The following is a 22,487-nucleotide window of genomic DNA, read 5'->3' as shown; positions in this document are numbered from 1 at the left end:
CCTTGGGGAGAGAATTTTTGTAAAAAACCAAACATACACACATACATATATATGCATCTATGCATATGTAGATACACATGTATCTATATGCGTCTATAGATAAATATAATATATGTATGAGGGGGTGCTTGGAGGGACAGTATCTTAAATCCAAAGGAATGAATTTCCAAAGACAGAATGACAAGCTGGGGGGGGGGGGGAGTTTGGGAGGCAGTAAGCTTTCCCAACTCCCTTATATATCACTCCAAGCCCCTCCTCAGATATTTTTTTCAGTCTAAGTTTGGCCCTAGAGAAAGGAAGTGATTTTTAAAGTGTGAACAGATCATCAAAAGAGAAGAAAAGAGATTGCCGGGAGGGCCAGAGAAGCAAATACAAATGAGAAACTAAAAAAGCAGAGAAGAGATTTGGAAAAGAAAAAGCTTAAGGCAGGGCCAGGGCCTGCAGTGTGAATTGCTGGTTCCCTTCCAGGCTGGCTCTTTTCTTTGTAAATACCTAGAGTTTTCTCAGACAACTTACGGTTCTCCATTGATTCCAGTGACTGAGGAGAGGAACAACAGGACAAGACCTAGATGAGACAACCAGTCTTTCCCCATGGTGTTGGGAAGGGGAAGACAGGATGGCCAGACTGACTCGTTGCCTCCTCCTTGCTCTGTGAACTGTTCCTAAATACGCAGGGTTTTATGCTACTGCTTCCTGCAAACAAGAAGCCCTGCCCACACACTCTAGACTCTCACAAAGGGTCATTGCTCTCTGTGTTTGCTTCATGGCAGCCAAGCCTAATTTTTGGTAAATTCAGGGCCTGCTTCTGAGATAACATCTACATTCAAAATTGAGCCAACTCTTTCTGGCCTGACTAAAATTTTAGATTCTCTTCCCTGGTTCCTAACAGAAATATTCTGAGGGGAAACCTTGGTTTGAGGGGGCATTGCCATTACATCAAAACATCTCCCTTTCCATGCAGCACAGTATCAGAAATGTTATTTGGCAGAGATACTGGAGTGGTTCGGAACTGAGGCAAATAGGATTAAGTGACTTGCCCAGGGTCACACAGCAAGTAGGTGTCTCAGGCCAGATTTGAACCTAGGAAAATGTTTTCTTACCTCTAGCCCCGGGACTCTATCCACTGCGCCACCTAGCTATCCCAAAAGGCCCTAATAAGAGATAATAGTTATTTCTTAGCTAATCCCCAATAAGGATTAAATATGAACTGGTTGAAATCAAGGCTTGGGGAGGAGGTTGGTACACAAGAGCAGATTACTGTAGGTTTCAATTAAGAGTAGGGGAAGGAAGGAAGGTATCATATACAAATGGATTACTTCATAATTTTGCCCAGAGCCAGAACTAATTGCCCATATCATCTTCTACAACAAGGAAAACACACTTTCTCCCATCTGCACCAAGTCCTTTTAACTCAATCCTAAAATCCTATAGATCAATCAATACATAAGAAATGGACTGAAATTCAACTCTGTACCATGCCCACCCCCATACATACCCAGCCGTATCATTTCACCAAGTCCCTCTCCTCCTTTAAGGTAGAAAAGACAAAGTAGGGAAAAGAGACTTGAACTAGGAGTCACATATAAAATGAAAGCCCTGCTTAAGGTTGGGTTGAGGATGTGTGATTTAATGTGAAGGGACTCTGAAAAACATTCATTGAAAACCTATTATATGGAAGACCCATTATTATTATTTGTAATTAAAAACAGGGACAACTGAAAGTCTGCTCTAAGTTTCAGCACAGTTTACTTATAATATACATGATTGTATATGTATACTTTGCATATATAATTTATTATAATATATAATAGCCTTTACATAGGCTAGGTTGCAAAGTACTTTACAGATATTTCATTTTATACTGATAGCAACCCTGGAAAGTAGGTGCAATTATCACCTCCATTTTACTTATGAGGAACCTGAGACAGACAGAGGTTAAGTGACTTGCTCAGGGTTATAAGATAGTAAATACCTGAGATGGGATTTGAACTCAGGTCTTTCTGACTTCTGGTCCAATTCTCTGTCTACTGCACCACCTAAGCCATAATAGATCTGTCCAACTTGGAGTATTCAGTGCTCCAAAGAAGAGAGAAACAAATGAGGAAAGAAGGTAATGCAAGAGAGGCAGCTAGGTGGCACAGTGGATAGAGCACCAGCCCTGGAGTCAGGAGGACCTGAGTTCAAATCCAGCCTCAGATACTTAACACTTACTAGCTGTGTGACCCTGGGCAAGTCACTTAACCCCAATTGCCTCACCAAAAAAAAAAAAAAAGTAATGCAAGAGAAAGGAGGAGGGAGGACAAAAGCCAAGTAAAGACACAGCAAGAATCAGAAAGCATGGGGGCAGCTAGGTGGCACAGTGGATAGGGCACTGGCCTTGGATTCAGGAGGACCTGAGTTCAAATCTAGCCTCAGACACTTGACACTTACTAGTTGTGTGACCCTGGGCAAGTCACTTAACCCTCATTGCCCTGCAAAAAAACCAAAAAGAATCAGAAAGCATGTATTTTGGATTTCAAAGCAACTGAAATTATGCAGTGGGTCAACCCTAAGTAAATTTTATAGAGGAAATATCCACTTTCTTTATGCAATTTGGCAGACACTGAAACCAATTCTCCCCCCTCTTCCCCATCTTTAATCCTTTATCTTTTCAAATGTCCTTTCTAAAGTAATGGCTGAATTATACCTTTCACCACTTTTCTTCCAAAAGAACAAGGCTTTAAGGTTACGTGTAATTCTGAGAGTACAGATTATGGGGAACATTTCTGCTGGTTACATATTAATCATCTTCCAGCTCACTTACTGGATATGACCAGATCTATGTAAGCAGTTAGTTTATTTCAGCTTGGCACAGACTGCCTCTCATTAGCCAAAATTCATATGACTTAAATCTACATGGAGCTTTATGGTCCTCAGGAACTCAGAGTAATCTTCCCCTAAATCAGCTTATTATATTTGTACCTCCAAGTACCTGCAACAGGGGCTGGCTCATCCAAGAAGGGACTTCATAAATCTTGCTTGCTTGATTATGAATACTCACTCTCGAGTTTTTACTAGAAAGTCACCTGATAGAAAACTATAAAAAAATTGATTTCTCAAGCCATTGCCATTAAAACACTACTAATATATACATGCACTTGTTGTTCAGTTGTTCTTCAGTCACATCTGACTCTTCGTGACCCCATTTGGAGTTTTCTTGGCAAAGATATTGGAGTGGTTTGCCGTTTCCTTCTCCAGTTCATTTTACAGAGGAGGAAACTGAGGCAAACAGGATTAAGTGTCCAAGGTCATACAGCTAGTAAGTATCTGAGGCCACATTTGAACTCAGGAAGGTGAGTCTTTCTTACTCTAGGCTGGGCATTTTATCTAGAGTGCCACTCAAAGGTCATACATTCATTCATTCATACACACATACACATACATAAGCACATACACACACATGCATGCACACATATGCATACAAATATGTACAGACACATAAAAATATTTTAAATAGTTCTTCAATAAATTTTACCCTCTTTTGATATGGACATTTTTTCCAATCTAAGCCTTCCTATCCCTGGTAACTCACATGTAATCCCATTAGTTTGGGGGTCCCTCAAACATGCCGGGTATCTTCTTTGCATTTTCTTGACATTCTTAGGGCATCACTGGAGCTCTTGCTATGTGATCGACTCTTCTTCTCTTTTTTCCTTTAATCATACATTTCTTTGATGACACCCTTTACCCTGTTTCTGCTGGATAATTTCTTGTTTGGAACATGGAGTACCTTGCTCATGCCCATTGGGCATATGCACTTTAATTCTTTGGAAGCCTTATGACTCACAGATGGCCATACAATACATAGGGAAGAGTGTTGTTTAAAAGATGACCTTTGGGGGCAGCTATGTGGCGCAGTGGATAGAGCACCGGACCTGGAGTCGGGAGTACCTGAGTTCAAGTCCGGCCTCAGACACTTGACACTTGCTAGCTGTGTGACCCTAGGCAAGTCACTTAACCCCAATTGCCTCACTAAAAAAAATAAAAAATAAAAAAGATAATAAAAGATGACCTTTGTTTTAGAGGGAACCTTAAGGTCATTAAAGGAACTTTGCAATTTCTTAAAGGCAATTGGCATAAGGTCAGCTGGTGCAGGGGAGCGTCTGGAGGACTTTACCATGTCTGTTGTTCCTTCTTCAACTAGAATTCTTGACTCGATTTCTGACGTGATGGAGCACAGCACTTTTGGAGATTGTATATTTCCCTTACTTTGGTTGATTTGAATAATCATAGGATCCTCAAATATGTTAATTGGAGGGCATTTAATGATGAAACTAGAAGGAAGATGATAGATAAAAATGGAAAAGGTCTATAAATACAGTAATGCCATATTCTTTTTCATTATTGAGAACTGAAACCTCAGAGGTTTGGTTGTCCTTTTGAGGAAGCAGGATGTTAGCTCCTTGAGAAGGGATTGTTTTATTTTTGTCTTTGTATACCCAGCACTGAGCACACAGGGCATTGGGATCATAGATCTGGAACTGGAGGTAAATCCAGAAGACGTCTAGTCCAACCTCCTCATTTTCCAAAAATGAGGAAACTGAGGCTGAGAAAGGTCAAGTGACTTACATGAATAGTAAGGGGCAGAATTGGGATTTGAACTCAGATCTTATGACTTCAAGTTCAGAACTCTTTCCGTTGTACTAAGTGAAAGTCAAAATGGCACTGAAGAATAAAAAAAAGCAGTTAGATTAAACCATGTAGATACAGAGAAGGTTCATGCTGGAGACGGTGCAATTTTTAGGAACTGGTTCTCAAGGTAGCTAAAGAAGAGGGGAAATGAGAGTAACTAAAGGCACAGGAAAAATGTTTAGGTTTTATTACCAAAAAAAGGAAACTAAGAGAACATCAATAACTACCAACCCACATATCTACTTTAAAAAAAAAAAGTCTATTTTATTTTTCTACATCTCCATTGATATAAAATTTTAATGAACATAATCCACACATGCATCTAAGGCATTCTAGATGAAGGTGTTAGGAGGGAAAAGGAAGCTTTGGTAGCTAATAGCTCACTAATAGCCCACAATACCATCACATGATTCACAAGATTAGGAAAGTAGCATTACATAATGCCACTCTGCTTATTTTTTGTCTGTTTTTTAAAAAAGCATTTTATTCAGTAGAGCAACATGACATTTCAAAGGCTCTCCTCCATCAAAATGTCTCCTATGGGGGGGGGGGGCGGAAAGATGTCTTCTATATTGTTGAGTCATTGTCTGACCCTCCGTGAATCCATTTGGGGTTTTCTTAGCAAAGATCATGGAGTGGTTTTACTGATTTTATAGATGAGGAAACTGAGACAAACAAGGTTAAGTGATCTGTTCAGCGTCACACAGCTAATAAGTATCTGAGGCTAGACTGGAACCCAGGACCTTCTGATTCCAGGCATAGCACTCTATCCACTGCTCCACCTAGCTGTCCATCTCTAATATTAAACAAATTTCTTGAAAGAAGTAACCACCAAGATAACCTTATTTGATAACCCTTTGATTATTCTACAAAACAGAGAAATAAATTTTTTGCGGGGGTAGGACAATGGAACCATCTAATCTAACTCTTGGATCCTATTTGACTGAGGTCTAGTAAGGTTAAGCGACTTGTTCAGGGTTTCAAATAGTAAGTGTCTGAGATGAGATTTGAACAAAGAGTTTCTGATTCATCAATGCTCCTCCTTCCCCTCCCTTCCCTTCTCCTTTTTCTTCCTTTCCTTCTTTTTACATAAGGACCTTTGTTAATGATTCACATCTTCATAGATTATAATTCCCATACAGATGTTCTTCTAGGATGTTTAAGAACAACTTAAAGAGAGACTGAACAGTTTGTTCTTATCCTATTATCGGATAAGAAACAGTAGATGAATCCAGGATATATTCACGTACAATGATAGTGTTCTAGAATCGAAAGGGATATTAGAGGTCATCAAAGCTTCTCAAATTGTGGGTTGTGACCCAAATTGGAGTTGAGTAACTGAATGTGGGGGGTCTTGAAAAATTTGGCAACAGTAAAAGGCTACATATACCTATTTTATATAGCTAGATAACCTGGGTCATGTAAAAATTTCTTGGGCAAAAAGGGGTCATGAGTAGAAAAAGTTTAAGAAGCCCTACTCTAGATGAATGGTGTCAAATTTTCCCTTTCTTTCCCTTTTCCTTCTTTCTTTCCTTCCTTTCTTCCTTCTTCCCTCTCCCCCCTCTTCTTTTCCCTTCCTTTCTTTCCTTTTTCCTTTCTTCTTCCAGTGAGAAAACTCCCTCTACCTAAACGGCCTGTTAAGTAACTTCTGCAAATTATAGTATAAGAAATTTACATATGCCATTGAGATTTTAAGTGAATTGTCTCTGGTCACACAGCCAGCCTATGTTGGTGCAGGATGTGAACATAAATCTTCCTGAGTTCAAGTCTGGCTTTCCATTCACTATACCATGCTGCCTCCTCATCTTACCTATAAAATGAAGAAATGGGGTAAGATCAAGGATATCAAAACACAGGGCTGCATGCCATCATGGACTGAGCCAGATGAAAATATAATTGGGGGGCAGCCAGGTGGCACAGTGGATAGAGAACCAGCCCTGGATTCAGGAGGACCTGAGTTCAAATCCAGCCTCAGACACATGACACTTACTAGCTGTGTGACCCTGGGCAAGTCATTTAACCCTCATTGCCCTGGGGAGGGGGATGTAATTGGTTAATATTTTTAAAAATAAATAAAAATACAACATGGATAATATTAAGATGTGGTTTTCTAGATCAATATGTAGCCTATAAGGATACTTATATATGCTTTAATGGTCACTGTTTCTATTTGAGTTTGACACCACTGGTCTAGATCAAGTCTCATATCCTTCCCAGTTCTAGAACACTGTGAGACTACATAAATATCCCCCATTCACTTCCTGATTCTTATCCAATAATAGGATTAAGAACAAACAGTTCAGTCTCCCTTTAAGAACAGGAAGAACATCCTAAAAGAGCATCTATCTGGAAATTATAATCTATGAGGATGTGAGTCAGTAACAAAGATCCTTACATGAACAAATCTATTGACTCTTGAAATCCAGAGAGGTTTTTAAACTAGACTATGGTCTTTCATTTGTTTTGGTTTGTTAAAATAAATACAGGAAATTAAACAAACTGTTGCATTGCATGAAAATATTTTCACTGCGACAGATGAAAATCAATTGTGTTTACCTTTCTCTGATCAGGTCCTTCAAAACTTGCCAAATTACCTAAAATTCTCTTCCTACTCAACCTTATTAGATGTGTAAATTTTCACAATATTTCAGTAAAAAACAGACATTTGAATACTTAAAGCAAGTCTTCCAAAAATCCTAGTGAAAGGAGAATTTTCAAACATGTTTCTAGTATAGAAAAATGATAACACCTAATTCTAAGAAGAGAGATGTTTGCAAAGCATTGAGCAATTCTAAGTGGGAGTAAAATAGCCGGTGTACTAGAAAGGGCACTGGACAGGAAGTCAGAAGGGGACTCTAATACCTACACTGCCACTAATTATATCACCTTGGATACTTCACCTAATCTGAAGGGGACTCATTTTTCATTAGTGATGTAAAACAGGATTGACTAGATGATCTCTCAATTTATATCAGCTTTCAAAGTCTACAATTCTTGAGTGAATGAGCATTATATAGTCTCTTTTGCTGATTGTCCTTCCTCCTCCAGAAAAGAATATGAAATGGCTACAAGATTTCATCTGAGTGGTTGGCAGGCCTAATAAAAACAACTGAAGAAAATCATAAGGAATGCATGAAATAACTTAGAATGGTAATTGGGAAGCCTTCACAAAGAAATGAGCACCTTGATAAAATACACGAATTAATAACAGAAAAAAGTCATGAGGCAGAAAAAACAGAGGTCGTATGAGATGTCTATGACAAAAAAAAAAACCACAGACTTAGAAAACAGCATGTAAAGAGATGATATAAGAATTATCAGTCTCCCAGAAAACTACCTGAAATTACACAATGAAATAAAAAACCCAAGTATCATATTTCAAGAAATTATCAAAGAAAATTGCCCAGAAGAGCCTAAAACAGGAGGCAAATGGGTAGAATCTGCAGGTCCACATCAAAGAGAAATCTCAGATAAAAACATACTCCAGGGGGGCAGCTAGGTGGTGCAGTGGATAAAGCACCGGCCCTGGATTCAGGAGTTCCTGAGTTCAAATCCAGCCTCAGACACTTGACACTTACTAGCTGTGTGACCCTGGGCAAGTCACTTAACTCCCCATTGCTAGGCCAAAAAAAAAAAAAATACAAAAACATGCTCCAAATTGTGAACTCTATTTTTTTTTTAAGTGAGGCAATTGGGGTTAAGTGACTTGCCCAGGGTCACACAGCTAGTAAGTATCAAGTGTCTGAGGCCGGATTTGAACTCAGGTACTCCTGACTCCAGGACTGGTGCTCTATCCACTGTACCACCAAGCTGCCCCCCCCCCAAATTGTGAACTCTAAATCCCAGAATTCCCAAATCAAAAAAAAATTTTTTTTCAAATAGCTAGGAAGTGAGAATTCACATACAAAGGAAAACAACTAGATAAGGACTATTTTATTTTCAACAAACATAAATAAAAGAGATCATAATATCACATATTACAAAGAAAGGAAAAGAGCTCACTCTAGGTTATCCTGCAAATTAGTTATCCTGCAAAGGTAAACATAACTGTACAGGAAGTTTTAAAAAGAACTTTGAGCAGAATCAGGGGCAGCTAAGTGGCGCAGTGGATAAAGCACCGGCTCTGGATTCAGGAGTACCTGAGTTCAAATCCAGCCTCAGACACTTGACACTTACTAGCTGTGTGACCCTAGGCAAGTCCCTTAACCCTCATTGCCCTACAAAAACAAAACACACACAAAAAAGAACTTTGAGCAGAATCAGTCACTTTCAGACATTGTCCTTGAGAAAATCAGAGCAGGAAAGAACCTTCCAAAGACACAGCCAACAGACAAAAGAAACTTAAGAAAGGTAAACAAATTGGAAGAACTAAGAAGGGCAAATCGATAAGCAACTATTTGGACAATGAAAAAAAAGGGAGGGAGAAACTATTGTCCTGCCAGAGTTCCAAACACTCTAAGAGTCAGGGGGGAGTGAAAAAACAGACGTGGAAAAAAAAACAAAACAAAAACAAACTAATGAACAAAAAACCTTAACAAAGGAGAGAGGAAGAACATAATATTTCTGGTTACTGGAAAAACACAGGAAAAGATTATTCATTGAAAAACTGGAGAGTATACAGAAGAGAACTACCACAATGTTGACAGACCTTGAGTATGTGTCATATGAATACCCAGGTAAAGGAAATGGAACTGTTTAGCCTGGAGAAGAGAAAACATAGGGGAGAAATGATCGCATATACAAGTATTTGAAGGGTTGTGTAATGGAGAAGAGATTAGTTTTATTTATGCTTGGCTATAGAAGACAGAACCAGGAACAATGAGAGGAAGTTATAAAAAAGAAAATTTAAGTTTGATGTCAGGAAAAATTCCTGGCAATTTGAGAGCTGTCCAAAAGTAGAAGGCCTCTTGAAGTGGTACATTCCCACTTCCTGGAGGTCTTCAAGCAGAGTCTGTGGGACCACTTATCAGGTATATTATACTGGGAATGTCAGATACGAATTGAACTAAATGGTTATGAAATTATATCATTATTCAAGCCTAGAAGTGGGATAGATTTTGGGTGATGAGATCTCAGGAACCTGAGGGCCAGGAAAGGTTTAAAAAAAAAAAAAAACCCACCAAAAAAAGTCAGATTGGAATGGCAGAAAAAAAAAGGAAAGGATCCCTGACCAGGGATGTGTAGGTAGGTAGGTTTGAGAGGTGTTGGAAAGATATAGAGGGCAGAATACAAAAAGAAAAAAAGAGCAAAAATAAGAAATTTAAGTATGGACTGTGAGAGGAAGGGGTTGGGAGGGAAAATTGGAATTGGATTGCACTGACATGTGAATGAATGAATGAAGCATTGATTAAACACTTTCTTTGTGCTAAGTGCTGGGGGTACAAATAGAAAAGCAAGACATTACCTACTCTCAAGAAGTTTAGGGGCAGGGGCAGCTAAGTGGCACAGTGGATAAAGCACCACCCTGGATTCAGGAAGACCTGAGTTCAAATCCAGCCTCAGATGCTTGACACTTACTAGCTGTGTGACCCTGGGCAAGTCACTTAACCCTCATTGCCTTGCCAAAAAAAAAAAAAAAAGGTAGTTGGACTAGAAGAACTTAAGTCTTGAATCCATTCCAAAATGAAAACAAGCAAAGACATAATTTGGGGCAGCTAGGTAGCACAGTGAATAAAGCACCTGCCCTGGATTCAGTAAGACCTGAGTTCAAATATGGCCTCAGACACTTGACATTTACTAGCTGTGTGACTCTGGGCAAGTCACTTAACCCTCATTGCCCCGAAAAACAAAACAAAAGCAAACAAAGAAGTTTAGGGGCAGCTAGGTGGCGCAGTGGATAGAGCATGGGCCCTAGAGTCAGGAGGACCTGAGTTCAAATCCAGGCCTCAGACACTTGACAACTTACTAGTTGTGTGACCCTGGGCAATTCACTTAACCCCAATTGCCCAGCAAAAAAGAAGAAGAAGAAGAAGAAGAAGAAGAAGAAGAAGAAGAAGAAGAAGAAGAAGAAGAAGAAGAAGAAGAAGAAGAAGAAGAAGAAGAAGAAGAAGAAGAAGAAGAAGTTTATACTCTAATGGAGCAAAAACACATCTGCAAATTAGATGGAAAAGTCTCATGGTCCTTAGAGGGTAGAAACAAAGATAATGGTAATGCTTCTTAAATTTCATTTCCATAGATAAAAATAATATCTATCAGCTTCTGTTGTTGAACTATTTGACAAGGCCAAAGACTTCAGAGGCAAGAAGTTTCCTCTCCGCAATGCTACTCGTAAGGTTCTTTGTTCACGGACTAAGGAGAGACAAGGGTTAAGATGGTGGTGGTGGTGGTTTGACCTGCCTTGTTGCCTCCTGTCTCTCCTTCAGGTTGTCTTGTTGCTTCAGTTAGGTTGGCTTGCCTAACCTGGATTTGGCAGTTGGCAGAGAGTACCAAATAAAAATACTGAATGCTGGTTTCACTCTTCTTCCCCCCACTCTTTTTCCTTTAAAGAAAATGGGGGAAGGAAATAAAGATATAGCAAAGGATTATGTATAATTGATATAATAATATAAGGGATTATGGCAAGATTTGATGAAGAAAAAAATTAATGTAGCCCTAGGATCCATCCTGGATCATTTACAGAAGACCCTTATGGTGGGCAGCTAGATGGCACAGTGGATAAAGTGCTGGACCTAGAGTCAGGAAGACTCATTTTCCTGAGTTCAAATCTGGCCTCAGACACTTACTAGCTATGTGACCCTGGGCATGTCACTTAAGCCTGTTTACCTCAATTTCCTCATCTGTAAAATGAGCTAGAGAAGGGGCAGCTAGGTGGCGCAGTGGATAGAGCACTGGCCCTGGTGTCAGGAGTACCTGAGTTCAAATCCAGCCTCAGACACTTAACACTTACTAGCTGTGTGACCCTGGGCAAGTCACTTAACTCCAATTGCCTCACTTAAAAAAAGAAAAATGAACTAGAGAAGGAAATAGGAAACTACTCCAGTCCCTTTGCCAAGAAAACCCCAAATGGGGTCACGAAAAGTTGGACCCAACTGAAAACAACTCAACAACAACTTCTCATTGGTGAAGATGATAGTGATGCTGTATACCGGTGTGAAGGCTAGAGTTGGTTCCAAAACTTGGGAAAGAAAGGCCTTCTTGTTTCATGCTTTGAGAGAAGACACATTTAGTTCCAGATCCTCTTTAAGCAGAAACCTAGAGAGAAAGAGACTGATTTCCAAGTTTCATCACTAGAAATTTAAGGGAATTTCCCCTTGGGTGAGATTAGGGTCTCTCTCTGAGCTGAGATTGCTTCTAATAGAAGAGCTTATTTAGTTCTCTGATTTCTGTTTGCTATCTGCTTGGATAAATGGATTAATTAATTATTTGTGATGGTCGTTTGTATAACTAGTCTTTTTTGGAAAGGATCCAAGCCTTTGAACATAAGCCACACCCCCTTCTTTCAAGGAGAGTGACCAGAAGAGTGGTATAAACCTCAAAATCATTTCCCCAAGACTAACTATATTTAGAGGAGCAAAGAGATATAATTCTAGTCTAATACCCCCTCTCTAAGGAGAGCAAAGTGGCCAGTCTCATAGCCCTTCCTCCAGCTCCCCTCCAGGCAGAAATAAAAGTATCCTTTGGAAAGGAGTGGGCAATATTCCAGAGATATCTATTCATGCCTTCCCATAAGCCATACTCACCTGTACTATACCAGAAGAGAGAAACCACTGCAGGCTTTATGCCATGTGTTAGAAATCGGGATCTGTGGCTAATATGACAGAAAAAGAAAATAATAAATGTTGGAGAAGATGTGGGAAAATTGGAATACTAATGCATTATTGGTAGAGTTGTGAACTGATCCAACCATTCGGGAGAGCAATTTGAAACTATGCCCAAAGGGCAATCAAACCATGCATACCCTTTGATCCAGCTAAGTCTGGATCTATTACTAGATCTACTACTAGCTCTGTATCCTAAAGAGATCATAAAAAAAAAAGGACCCACATGTATTAAAATATTTATAGCAGCTCTTTTTTGGTGGCAAAGAATTGGAAATTGAGAGAATGTTCATCATTTGAGGAATGGCTGAATAAGTTGTGGCATATGAATGTAATGGAATACTATAAGAAATGATGAACAGGATGATTTCAGAAAAACCTGGAAAGACTTACATAAACTTGATGCTGAGTGAAGTGAACAGAACCAGGACAACATTGTACATAGGAACAGCAACATTGTGTGATGATCAACAACGATTGACTTAACTCTTCTCAGCAATACAATGATCCAAGACAGTTCCAAAAGACTCATCCAGAGAAAGTACTATGGAATCTAAATGCAGATCGAAGCATACTATTTTCACTTTTTTTTGGTTTTTGATTTTCCCTCTTTTATTCTCTTTCTTCTTTCACAACATTACTAATGTGGAAATATGTTTAACATGACTGCACATGTATAAACTATATCAGATTTCTTGCTGTCTTGGGGAGGTGAGGGAGAAAAGAGGGAGCAAAAAATTGGAACTCAAAATTTTATAAAAAATTAATGTTTGGGGCAGCTAGGTGGCGCAGTGGATAGAGCACTGGCCCTGGAATCAGGAGGACCTGAGTTCAGATCCGACCTCAGGCACTTAACAATTACTAGCTGTGTGACCCTGGGCAAGTCGCTTGGCCCCAATTGCCTCACCCCCCCCCCAAAAAAAATTAATGTTGAGGGGCAGCTAGGTGGCGCAGTGGATAAAGCACCGGCCCTGGATTCAGGAGTACTTGAGTTCAAATCCGGCCTCAGACACTTGACACTTACTAGCTATGTGACCCTGGGCAAGTCACTTAAACCCCATAGCCCCTCAAAAAAAAAATGAATGTTGAAAATTATCTTTACATGTAATTGGAAAAATAAAATACTATTTACTAAAAAAAGAAAAAGAAATTGGGATCCGTTACTGAAATGTTATACATGAGGTGGCTAGGTGGCTCAATGGATAGAATACTAAGCTTGAAGTGAGGAAGACCTGAGTTCAAATTCAGACTCAGACACTTACTAGCTGTGTGACCCTGGGTAAGTCACTTAACTTCTATTGGACTTAAGACACTGGAGAAGGAAAAGGCACACCACTCCAATAAGTTTGCCAAGAAAACCCCATGGACACTATTGGTTTATTATGGTCCACAGAGTCACAAAGAGTTAGACATGACTGAATAACTGAAGAACAACATATGTCGTATTTAAGATGACATATAGTTTACATGGGCATACACATACACACTACTTAACCCAAGAATAATAATCATAACGGTAAGTGTGAATGGGATGAACTAATTCACAAAATGGAGAAGGGGGACAAAATTGATTAGAAAGTAAAACCTAGGGGCAGCTAGGTGGCACAGTGGATAGAGCACCGGCCCTGGAGTCAGGAGTACCTGAGTTCAAATCCGGCCTCAGACACTTAACACTTACTAGCTGTGTGACCCTGGGCAAGTCACTTAACCCCAATTGCCTCACCAAAAAAAAGAAAGTAAACCCCAACAATTTGTTTATAAGAAACACACTTAAAACATAAAGATACATAATGAGGTAAAATAAAGGATAAAGCAGAGTTTATCGTGCCTCATCTGAATCAAAAAATGCTACAGTAGCATTTTTGATCTCACAATAGTAAAAATAATGAAGGTGGGACAGCTAGATGGCAAAGTGGTTAAAGCACCGGCCCTGGATTCAGGAGTACCTGAGTTCAAATCCAGCCTCAGACACTTGACACTTACTAGCTGTGTGACCCTGGGCAAGTCACTTAACCCCCATTGCGTGCAAAAAACAAAAGCAAAAACAAAATAATAATGAAGGTTATACAAGACAAGCAAGGAAACTACATTATGTTTAAAGGCTTTATAATAATGAAACATTAAATACATGTGGATATATATACATGTGTGTGAATATATATATTTTTCATGTATTTATCTATCTACACACACACACACACACACACATATTGAAAGACAATGTGAAAGGACTTAAAGGAAATACCAACTGGATTACAGCAAGACTTAGATAATAAGACAGTAATTTCTCAGATTTGTTTCTAACATACAAACAGGGGCGGGGGGTGGCAGCTAGATGGCACAGTGGATAGAGCACTGGTCTTGGATTCAGGAGGACCTGAGTTCAAATTCAGCCTCAGACACTTGACACTTATTAGCTGTGTGACCCTGGGCAAGTCACTTAACCCTCATTGCCCCGCCAAATATAAAAAACAAACAAGCAAACAAACAAAAAACATACAAACAGGAAAAAAGTTATGGTTCTGAATAGAATATTTTTTTTTAAAAATTAGATGTGATAAGCTTTTAGCAATTATTGAATGGCATCTAAGGAGTATATCTCCTTTTCAGAATTTATGGCACATGTACAAAAAATTAACAATATGTTAGTGTATATAAGAATTCCTGGGGCGGCTAGGTGGTGCAGTGGATAAAGCACCGGCCCTGGATTCAGGAGGACCTGAGTTTAAATCTGGCCTCAGACACTTGACACTTACTAGCTGTGTGACCCTGGGCAAGTCACTTAACCCCAATTGCCCCACAAAAAAAAAAAATTCCTTACCTCCATTATGAATCTGGAAGTGGCAACTTCACCTCAACCAGTGAGCTAAGGAAAATGAGTGAAGGAACAGCTAGGACTGTGGCCAGGAAGGCTGTGTCATTAGGGGGAACCAGGTTTTAGTAATAATTAAAAGATGTAAGGAATAGGAAAAGAAAATATATAAAATCAAGGGAATTTTGTTACCTATTGAACAGGCATTCCAGAAAGCACGGTTGAAGAGGTAGATTATGTTTGGTTAAAACTTTAAGATGGGGGGGCAGCTAGGTGGCACAGTGGATAGAGCACCGGCCCTGGAGTCAGGAGTACCTGAGTTCAAATCCAGGCCTCAGACACTTAACACTTATTAACTGTGTGACCCTGGGCAAGTCACTTAACCCCAATTGCCTCACTAAAAAAACAAAAAAACAAAAAACCTTTAAGATGGGAAGGTTGAGGGGACAAGAATAAGGAATCAAGAGGGATTGGGATGAGGATCTATAGGGGTTCAGAATTACTAGGATATGTACAGTATGACTTGGTATAAGAAAGTTCATTATTCCCAAAGAAGGCTGGAGATCAGGCTGGATGTAAATGCAGCATAAGATGGAAAGAACACATTCAGATGGTCACATAGTCCATTTCACTTCTCTTCTTCCCTCCTAACTAGAGATAAGAGAGAAAATGGTGCAACAAGAGATGGAAGTCAAACCTGCATAAGCAGAAAAAAGTCCCACTACCCACTGACTTTCCTCTTTCTCTTCCCTCAAGGGACAGAAGCAGCAGGAAATGGAAGGTCTAGAGTGGGAAAATAAATGGTGGATGTTAACTTAAATGGACTTTACACAAAAGTGACCACCCCCACCTGTACAAAGAATGACTTAGAAAATTACATTTCCAGTGAGGGAAACATTGTGTAGCATTACCCAGCAACCCTTCCTCAAAGTGAGAGTGAGAAGGACATATGGATATGACCCTCCACTGAGATGGAAAGTGCCCCCCCCTTCGGCCTAGTGATCTGATCTCAAAGTCTTAAAGCCCTTTAGAGCCCCCTATTTCTCTCTATATATTTTTTCTCTAGAGAGAGGCAATAATGGGAAGCTACTATCCCCCTTTCTAAATATAGGCATATCAACTTAAAAATTGTTTCAAAGAGTCTGCACCGAGACATTACGTAGACATGATAAATTTGTTGCAGAAACTGAAAATGTTGCAAAATAAGTAATTGCTGAACATTCCAGGAGAATGATTTATTGCTGAACCCAATTGCCGCATTTTGCTCAAATTAGATGTCTGTAAAAAGTATAAAAACTGCTTGATTTCTAATCCCGGTGTGCCACACCTCCTGGTTGTCCCAGTGACTGTGGTGCACCTTTCTTTCGAAAGAAATAAAATCAATGCTTCGACCTCCTTTCTCCTCGAGTCACTATTACAGGGGTCAGTGGGTGTACTTCCCATCCCACTCAAGAGGAAGAACCATTCACATAGGAAGACTGGACTAAACACAAAGGCAGTACCTTTCTTGCCTAGAATTTCATCTCTAGAGGCTTCTAGGGTAGAGACAACTCACAGAGCTTGAAAATTGTGATAGTCTTCACCAATTTCAGCTTCAGGGAGTTATGTAAAGAATTAATTGTTATTTGAGGTTTTAATGCCTCGGGGCGCACTGGCCTGGTGCTCCACCCACCAGTTGTAGCCATTGCCAGGGCTCTGGTACCTCACCACTCACTGATGCCTACATGGGCCTGGCAAAATTATAATGATTGGAAGCCTAGTGAGGGCAGTCATGTGACTGTCAGAGCGGCCATCCCATTGGCTGGGGCTGTGTGGGGTGTTTCTAGGTTTGGGGGAGGAGAATTGGGCATTCTAGGTGGAAGCTGGAAAGCGACAGGTGTTCTGCTGCGTATTTTCAGCTGATTCCTGGGCGGTGGTATTTTTTCAGGTATTGTAATTTCCCTTTCCCCATTTTATTTCCTTTCCCTTGATCCTACTGATCCTGTTTGTGTTTTTTTTTTTTAAGTTTGTTCTTGTTAAAATAAATCTTGTTCTATTTTGAGGGAGGCTGCTGGTCTCCTTCCTTGCCCCAATATTGCAGAGAGCCGCTTAGCTAGCACTCCCCAATTAAAAATTGGTCCCCACAGTTACGCCTAAAGCTATAATGAAATTTATGAGCATTCCAGACCATCAGCCAACTCAGATATAAAGGAAGAAAGGTAGGAAAGTCACAAAAGAGCTAGTCCCATCCAACCTGTGAGCAGTCTAACTTAGGATGTTACAGGTGAACTAGAAGAAGTGGTTACACCCGCAGTCAGATGAGAATACCAGAGACAGCCCAGATCATGTTTGCTTTGCACATCATTGCATATGTCTATTGTCAAGCACACTGTATGTAGATACTCCATGTTTGGGATATGTTTCTATTTTGTTACTGTATTACATGTATTTTATTACATGCATTTATGTCATGATTGTAGTAGTAAACCTTGAAAACCTTAAGATGCTATATAAATGCTAGATGTTACCAGTAGCAGCATAGCAACAGTTATCTGACAGCTATGTGCTCCTTCATTCTTTATTTGTGTGCATGCTAATGTTTGTGCTTTTGTTTATTCCTTTATAGGTCTACAGATATTTTGATAACTTGCTTTGCTTTGCTTTTGGTTGTTTGTGATTACTGCTTATGCATTATGGGTATGTAGGTACTCTTAGAAGGATCACTCACGGGCGGCTAGATGGCGCAGTGGTTAAAACACCGACCCTGGATTCAGGAGTACCTGAGTTCAAGTCTGGCCTCAGACACTTGACACTTACTAGCTGTGTGACCCTGGGCAAGTCACTTAACCCCCATTGCCTGCAAAAAAAAAAAAAGGATCACTCACTATGTCTTGCATATACTTTAGATGTGTCATTGTTGATTCAGTCTATGAAGTATGGGACTAGGAAGATAATACTACTAACAACAATAAAAATTGCTGTGCCCCACAGAGCACTCAGTGGCCCTGCTTCTAGCCTGGCTCCCTAAATCTACTCTTGTGGAGGAGCTCACCAAATCCACCACCACTACCATCAGTGATCACTAACCACTAACCAACCTCCACTGAAGGGCAGGAAAATGAAGCTAGCTAAAGCTGCAGGGCATTCCAAGGGACTGACAGAAGGAAGCACATGCCAAGTAGGTCAAATCCTTACCTCCCCTCAGACCCCAATAGCAATAGCTCAAGACCTAAAGCCTAAAAGTCCCAGGAACTGCAGTTCTCTTGAGGCAAGAACAATATCCTAACTCCTCCCCACTCCCCCCATGCAGGTTAGACTAATTATTCCTTAAAAGGTATTGAGACATTTCTTGAGATATTTTTCGACTTGGGGAACTAGGGGCTCAGACTTTTGATGCTAATTCATTGCCTAAGTACAAAGCAGCCTTGAAGAACTGGAGAGGCTCTCAGATGCTTGGCTGGCTGGTGGTGATGGGAGGGAAGCTCCCTTTAGACATCATCCTGATTCTTCTAGAAGCATCTCCCTAATGTACACCACATGGAGATACCATCCTAATAAATGGATGGGTTCTGCAGATGCAATGAACCTCCATCACACTGCCCCAAATCTGAAATATTTGCCATCTTAGGCAATTATTTAGGCAAATAGTCAGGGGTGCATTTTGACTACACTGTCAGGAGAGGAGAGGAGAGGAGAGGAGAGGAGAGGAGAGGAGAGGAGAGGAGAGGAGAGGAGAGGAGAGGAGAGGAGAGGAGAGGAGAGGAGAGGAGAGGAGAGGAGAGGAGAGGAGAGGAGAGGAGAGGAGAGGAGAGGAGAGGAGAGGAGAGGAGAGGAGAGGAGAGGAGAGGAGAGGAGAGGAGAGGAGAGGAGAGGAGAGGAGAGGAGAGGAGAGGAGAGGAGAGGAGAGGAGAGGAGAGGAGAGGAGAGGAGAGGAGAGGAGAGGAGAGGAGAGGAGAGGAGAGGAGAGGAGAGGAGAGGAGAGGAGAGGAGAGGAGAGGAGAGGAGAGGAGAGGAGAGGAGAGGAGAGGAGAGGAGAGGAGAGGAGAGGAGAGGAGAGGAGAGGAGAGGAGAGGAGAGGTTTTTAAAAAAGGAGAAGAGGAGGCAGCTAGGTGGCCCAGTGGATAAAGCACCAGCCCTTGATTCAGGAGAACCTGAGTTCAAATCTGGCCTCAGACACTTGACACTTTCTAGCTATGTGACTCTGGGCAAGTCACTTAACCCTCATTGCCCCACAAAAAAAAAAAGAGGGGGAAAAAAGGAGACAAGAAGTAAAAACAAAAACAAAAACCTGGCTTCCTATCTTGATCTATACAGAGCTCTTCCAACCACATGGCATTCTCCCCAAAGGGATTTTGGAGATGGGATGAAATAAGAAGTCGTCCTCTCATTCTGAGGAAAAAAGACAAATCAACTTGACTTGGTGCCTGTAAACTGTTCTAAGCCCTTCAGGGTATGTCATCTTCTTCCTATTGTACTAGGGGTCTCCTCTATGTTTTGTGCACACACCCACAATACACATACAGAACAAATTTAATCATTGAGTAATTCCTAAAGAAAATGAAGCTTCCCATCTGGAAAGCTGAATCCCTATCCCAATACCAGAGCACGTGAAACTTTACACAGAGTTTAGGGAGTTGGGGCAGACTGGAAGTCACCCCCTTACCCTCCTGTGATGAACCAACTGTCCTAGGTGAAAACTCCACCATGATCTCTCAGCACATGATGTCATCCAACTGGGGTCTGGTACCAAATCAATGACTACTGACCAGAGGTCATTGTAGAAGAAAATTTTCTCTGCTTCTTCATTCAAGTCTCTCTCACATGCCAGTCATGCAAGCCCAGAGCCCAATCCACAAGAAGAACTTGCCAGGACCCTCATTGGATGAGCTGAACTTCAGTTGTTTTTGCCTCCTTTGTAGTGGATGGAGTCATCAGTAAAACAGGCAGGATAATGTTGCTCAGGTCCTTATATATATGCACTCACTGGGTCAAAGAGGAGGCAGGGTGCTAGGATCTACCCTAAAGACTTCAGCTTCTGACATAATGGCCACGTATCTGTGAAAAGCACTAACACCAGAGGGACTGTGTAAAATCACACAGGCAAGGTTGACTTTTAACATATCATTTATATTTAGTAATAAAAGCTTCTTGTTAGAGGGACCATATTGCATCACCCAACTCATAGTAGGCAACTCTGGACAAAGAGCAATTGTATGATCCTGTGTCAATTGCTGAGTAGCAACTAGGGCCCAGTAACAAATAAGCAACTCTTTTTCTTTTTTTTTTTGGGGGGGGGGGGGCAATGAGGGTTAAGTGACTTGCCCAGGGTCACACAGCTAGCAAGTGTCAAGTGTCTGAGGTCAGATTTGAACTCAGGTCCTCCTGAATCCAGGGCCAGTGCTTTATCCACTGCGCCCCCTAGCTGCCCCCAAGCAACTCTTTTTCAAAAGTATGTGGTCCTTCTGGGGAAGGAGGAATTCCAGGAGCCTAATGGTCACTTATTGTGATGACTTCTTGGTGCCTAAGGCCCGCACTTAGCATAATGCTTAGCACACGGTAGGTGCTTAATGGGTCTGCAGGTCCACAAGAGACTGCTGGACAGCCTGCTTTAGATCTCCCAAGGATGTGACCCATTCTGGGTCCAACTTGAAAGAGGCAAACCTGAGGGTGAATCAGTAAAGGGTAACCATCAGGACAATCCTGATGAGTTCGAAGAATCCAATAAGTCTCTGGGCTTTCTTCTTTTTTTTTTTTTTTTTGGTGAGGCAATTGGGGTTAAGTGACTTGCCCAGGGTCACACAGCTACTAAGTGTCAAGTGTCTGAGACTGGATTTGAACTCAGGTCCTCCTGACTCCAGGGCTGATGCTCTATCCACTGCGCCTCCTAGCTGCCCCTGGGCTTTCTTCTTATATAGAGGGAAGTAAATATAAGTAGCTTGTTCTAAACTATGCCTCCAACCCCCTGGGATCTTTCTGTCCACTGTATCCCCCAAAACCTTAATGCAGGGGCTGGACCTTGTATTTTCTTAAAGTTAAATTTCCCACCCTTTTTGTCACTCAAACCATCTGATATAGGGTTTCTGTCACTGTGGCCTCATCTGGCCCAGTCACCACTATTTCATCAGTGTAGTGGTATATACTTCAATACCCTCAGAAAGGGAGGCCTCCTTCAGGTCTCTGCCCAGCAAAAGGTGGAAGCGTGAGAGAGAGTTCAGAGAACCTTGGGGAAGGATGGTGAAGGTACACTGCACTCCTTCCTGGGTGAAAGCAAACTGTTGCTGACTAGACTCTGTCAGAGGAATGGGGTTGGGGGAAGCATTGTAAACAGCCCTAGGCCACTCACCCTGAGCCTGAGTTATCTGGTCTACAATACTGATGAAATCTGGAACATTTATAATGAAGGACAATAACAATCGGCTCCCTACAGTCCACCATAAGCTCCCAGGTTCCATCACTAAAGAAAAAATATCTTTCACCCCCTGGGGGCCCAATATATGGCCCTACTCTCAGTGAGATGAATAAGTACCATCCTTGACTCCTCACTATCTCTCACCCCACCCCCATATCCAATATATTGCCAAGGTCTTTTGATTTGACCTTTGCAACTTTAAATTCATCCCCTTCTTTTCTCTGATACTGCCATCACTCTGGTGTAGACCTTCATCATCTTACACCTGAACTATTGCAATAGCCTGCTGGTGGGTCTGCCTACCTCAAGTCTCTCTCCATCTCTCTCCACTCCAGTCTATCTTCCATTCAACACCAAAGTGGTTTTTCTAAAATTCATGTCTGACTTTGTCACCTCCATTTTCAACAAATTCCAGTAGCTCTCTATCACTTCCAGGATCAAATACAAAATCTTCTGTTTGGTGTTCAAAGCTCTTTATAACCTAACCCCTCACCCCCTTACTTTTCCAGGTTTTTTTTTACACATTACTCTTGGTTTGTTTTTGTTTTTGCTTTTTGTTTGTTTGTTTGGTTGGTTTTTTGTTAAGGCAATTGGGGTTAATTGACTTGCCCAGGGACACACAGCTAGTAAGTGTCAAGTGTCTGAGGCCACATTTGAACTCAGGTCCTCCTAACTCCAGGGCTGGTGCTCTATCAACTGTGCCACCTAGCTGCCCACACACATTACTCTTATCACAAACTCTATGGTACAGTGACACTGGCCTCCAGGTGGTTCCATGAACAAGATACTTTATCTTTCTCAGCTCCAGGCATTTTCTCTGGCTATCCCCCATACCTGGAATTCTTTCCCTCCTCATCTC

At 41.1% G+C, this 22,487-nt stretch overlaps 1 protein-coding gene across 4 annotated transcripts in view; it reads right to left on the bottom strand.

The window, feature by feature from the left end:
* LOC122727897 (alpha-2-macroglobulin-like) overlaps positions 1 to 657 on the bottom strand; it is a 74,690-nt gene extending 74,033 nt beyond the window's left edge. For all 4 annotated transcript variants that reach the window (XM_043965834.1, XM_043965835.1, XM_043965836.1 and 1 more), the window contains exon 1: positions 517 to 657. In XM_043965834.1, the coding sequence (XP_043821769.1) occupies positions 517 to 593 (77 nt within the window). In that variant the 5' untranslated portion in view covers positions 594 to 657. The remainder of the gene's footprint in view (positions 1 to 516) is intronic.
* Positions 658 to 22,487: the final 21,830 nt, after the last annotated feature.

This window comes from Dromiciops gliroides, chromosome 5, assembly GCF_019393635.1.
Source record: "Dromiciops gliroides isolate mDroGli1 chromosome 5, mDroGli1.pri, whole genome shotgun sequence".
Taxonomy (NCBI): domain Eukaryota; kingdom Metazoa; phylum Chordata; class Mammalia; order Microbiotheria; family Microbiotheriidae; genus Dromiciops; species Dromiciops gliroides.
The sequence above is the reverse complement of the archived record's forward strand: the minus strand, read 5'-3'. Positions and strand labels throughout refer to the sequence as shown.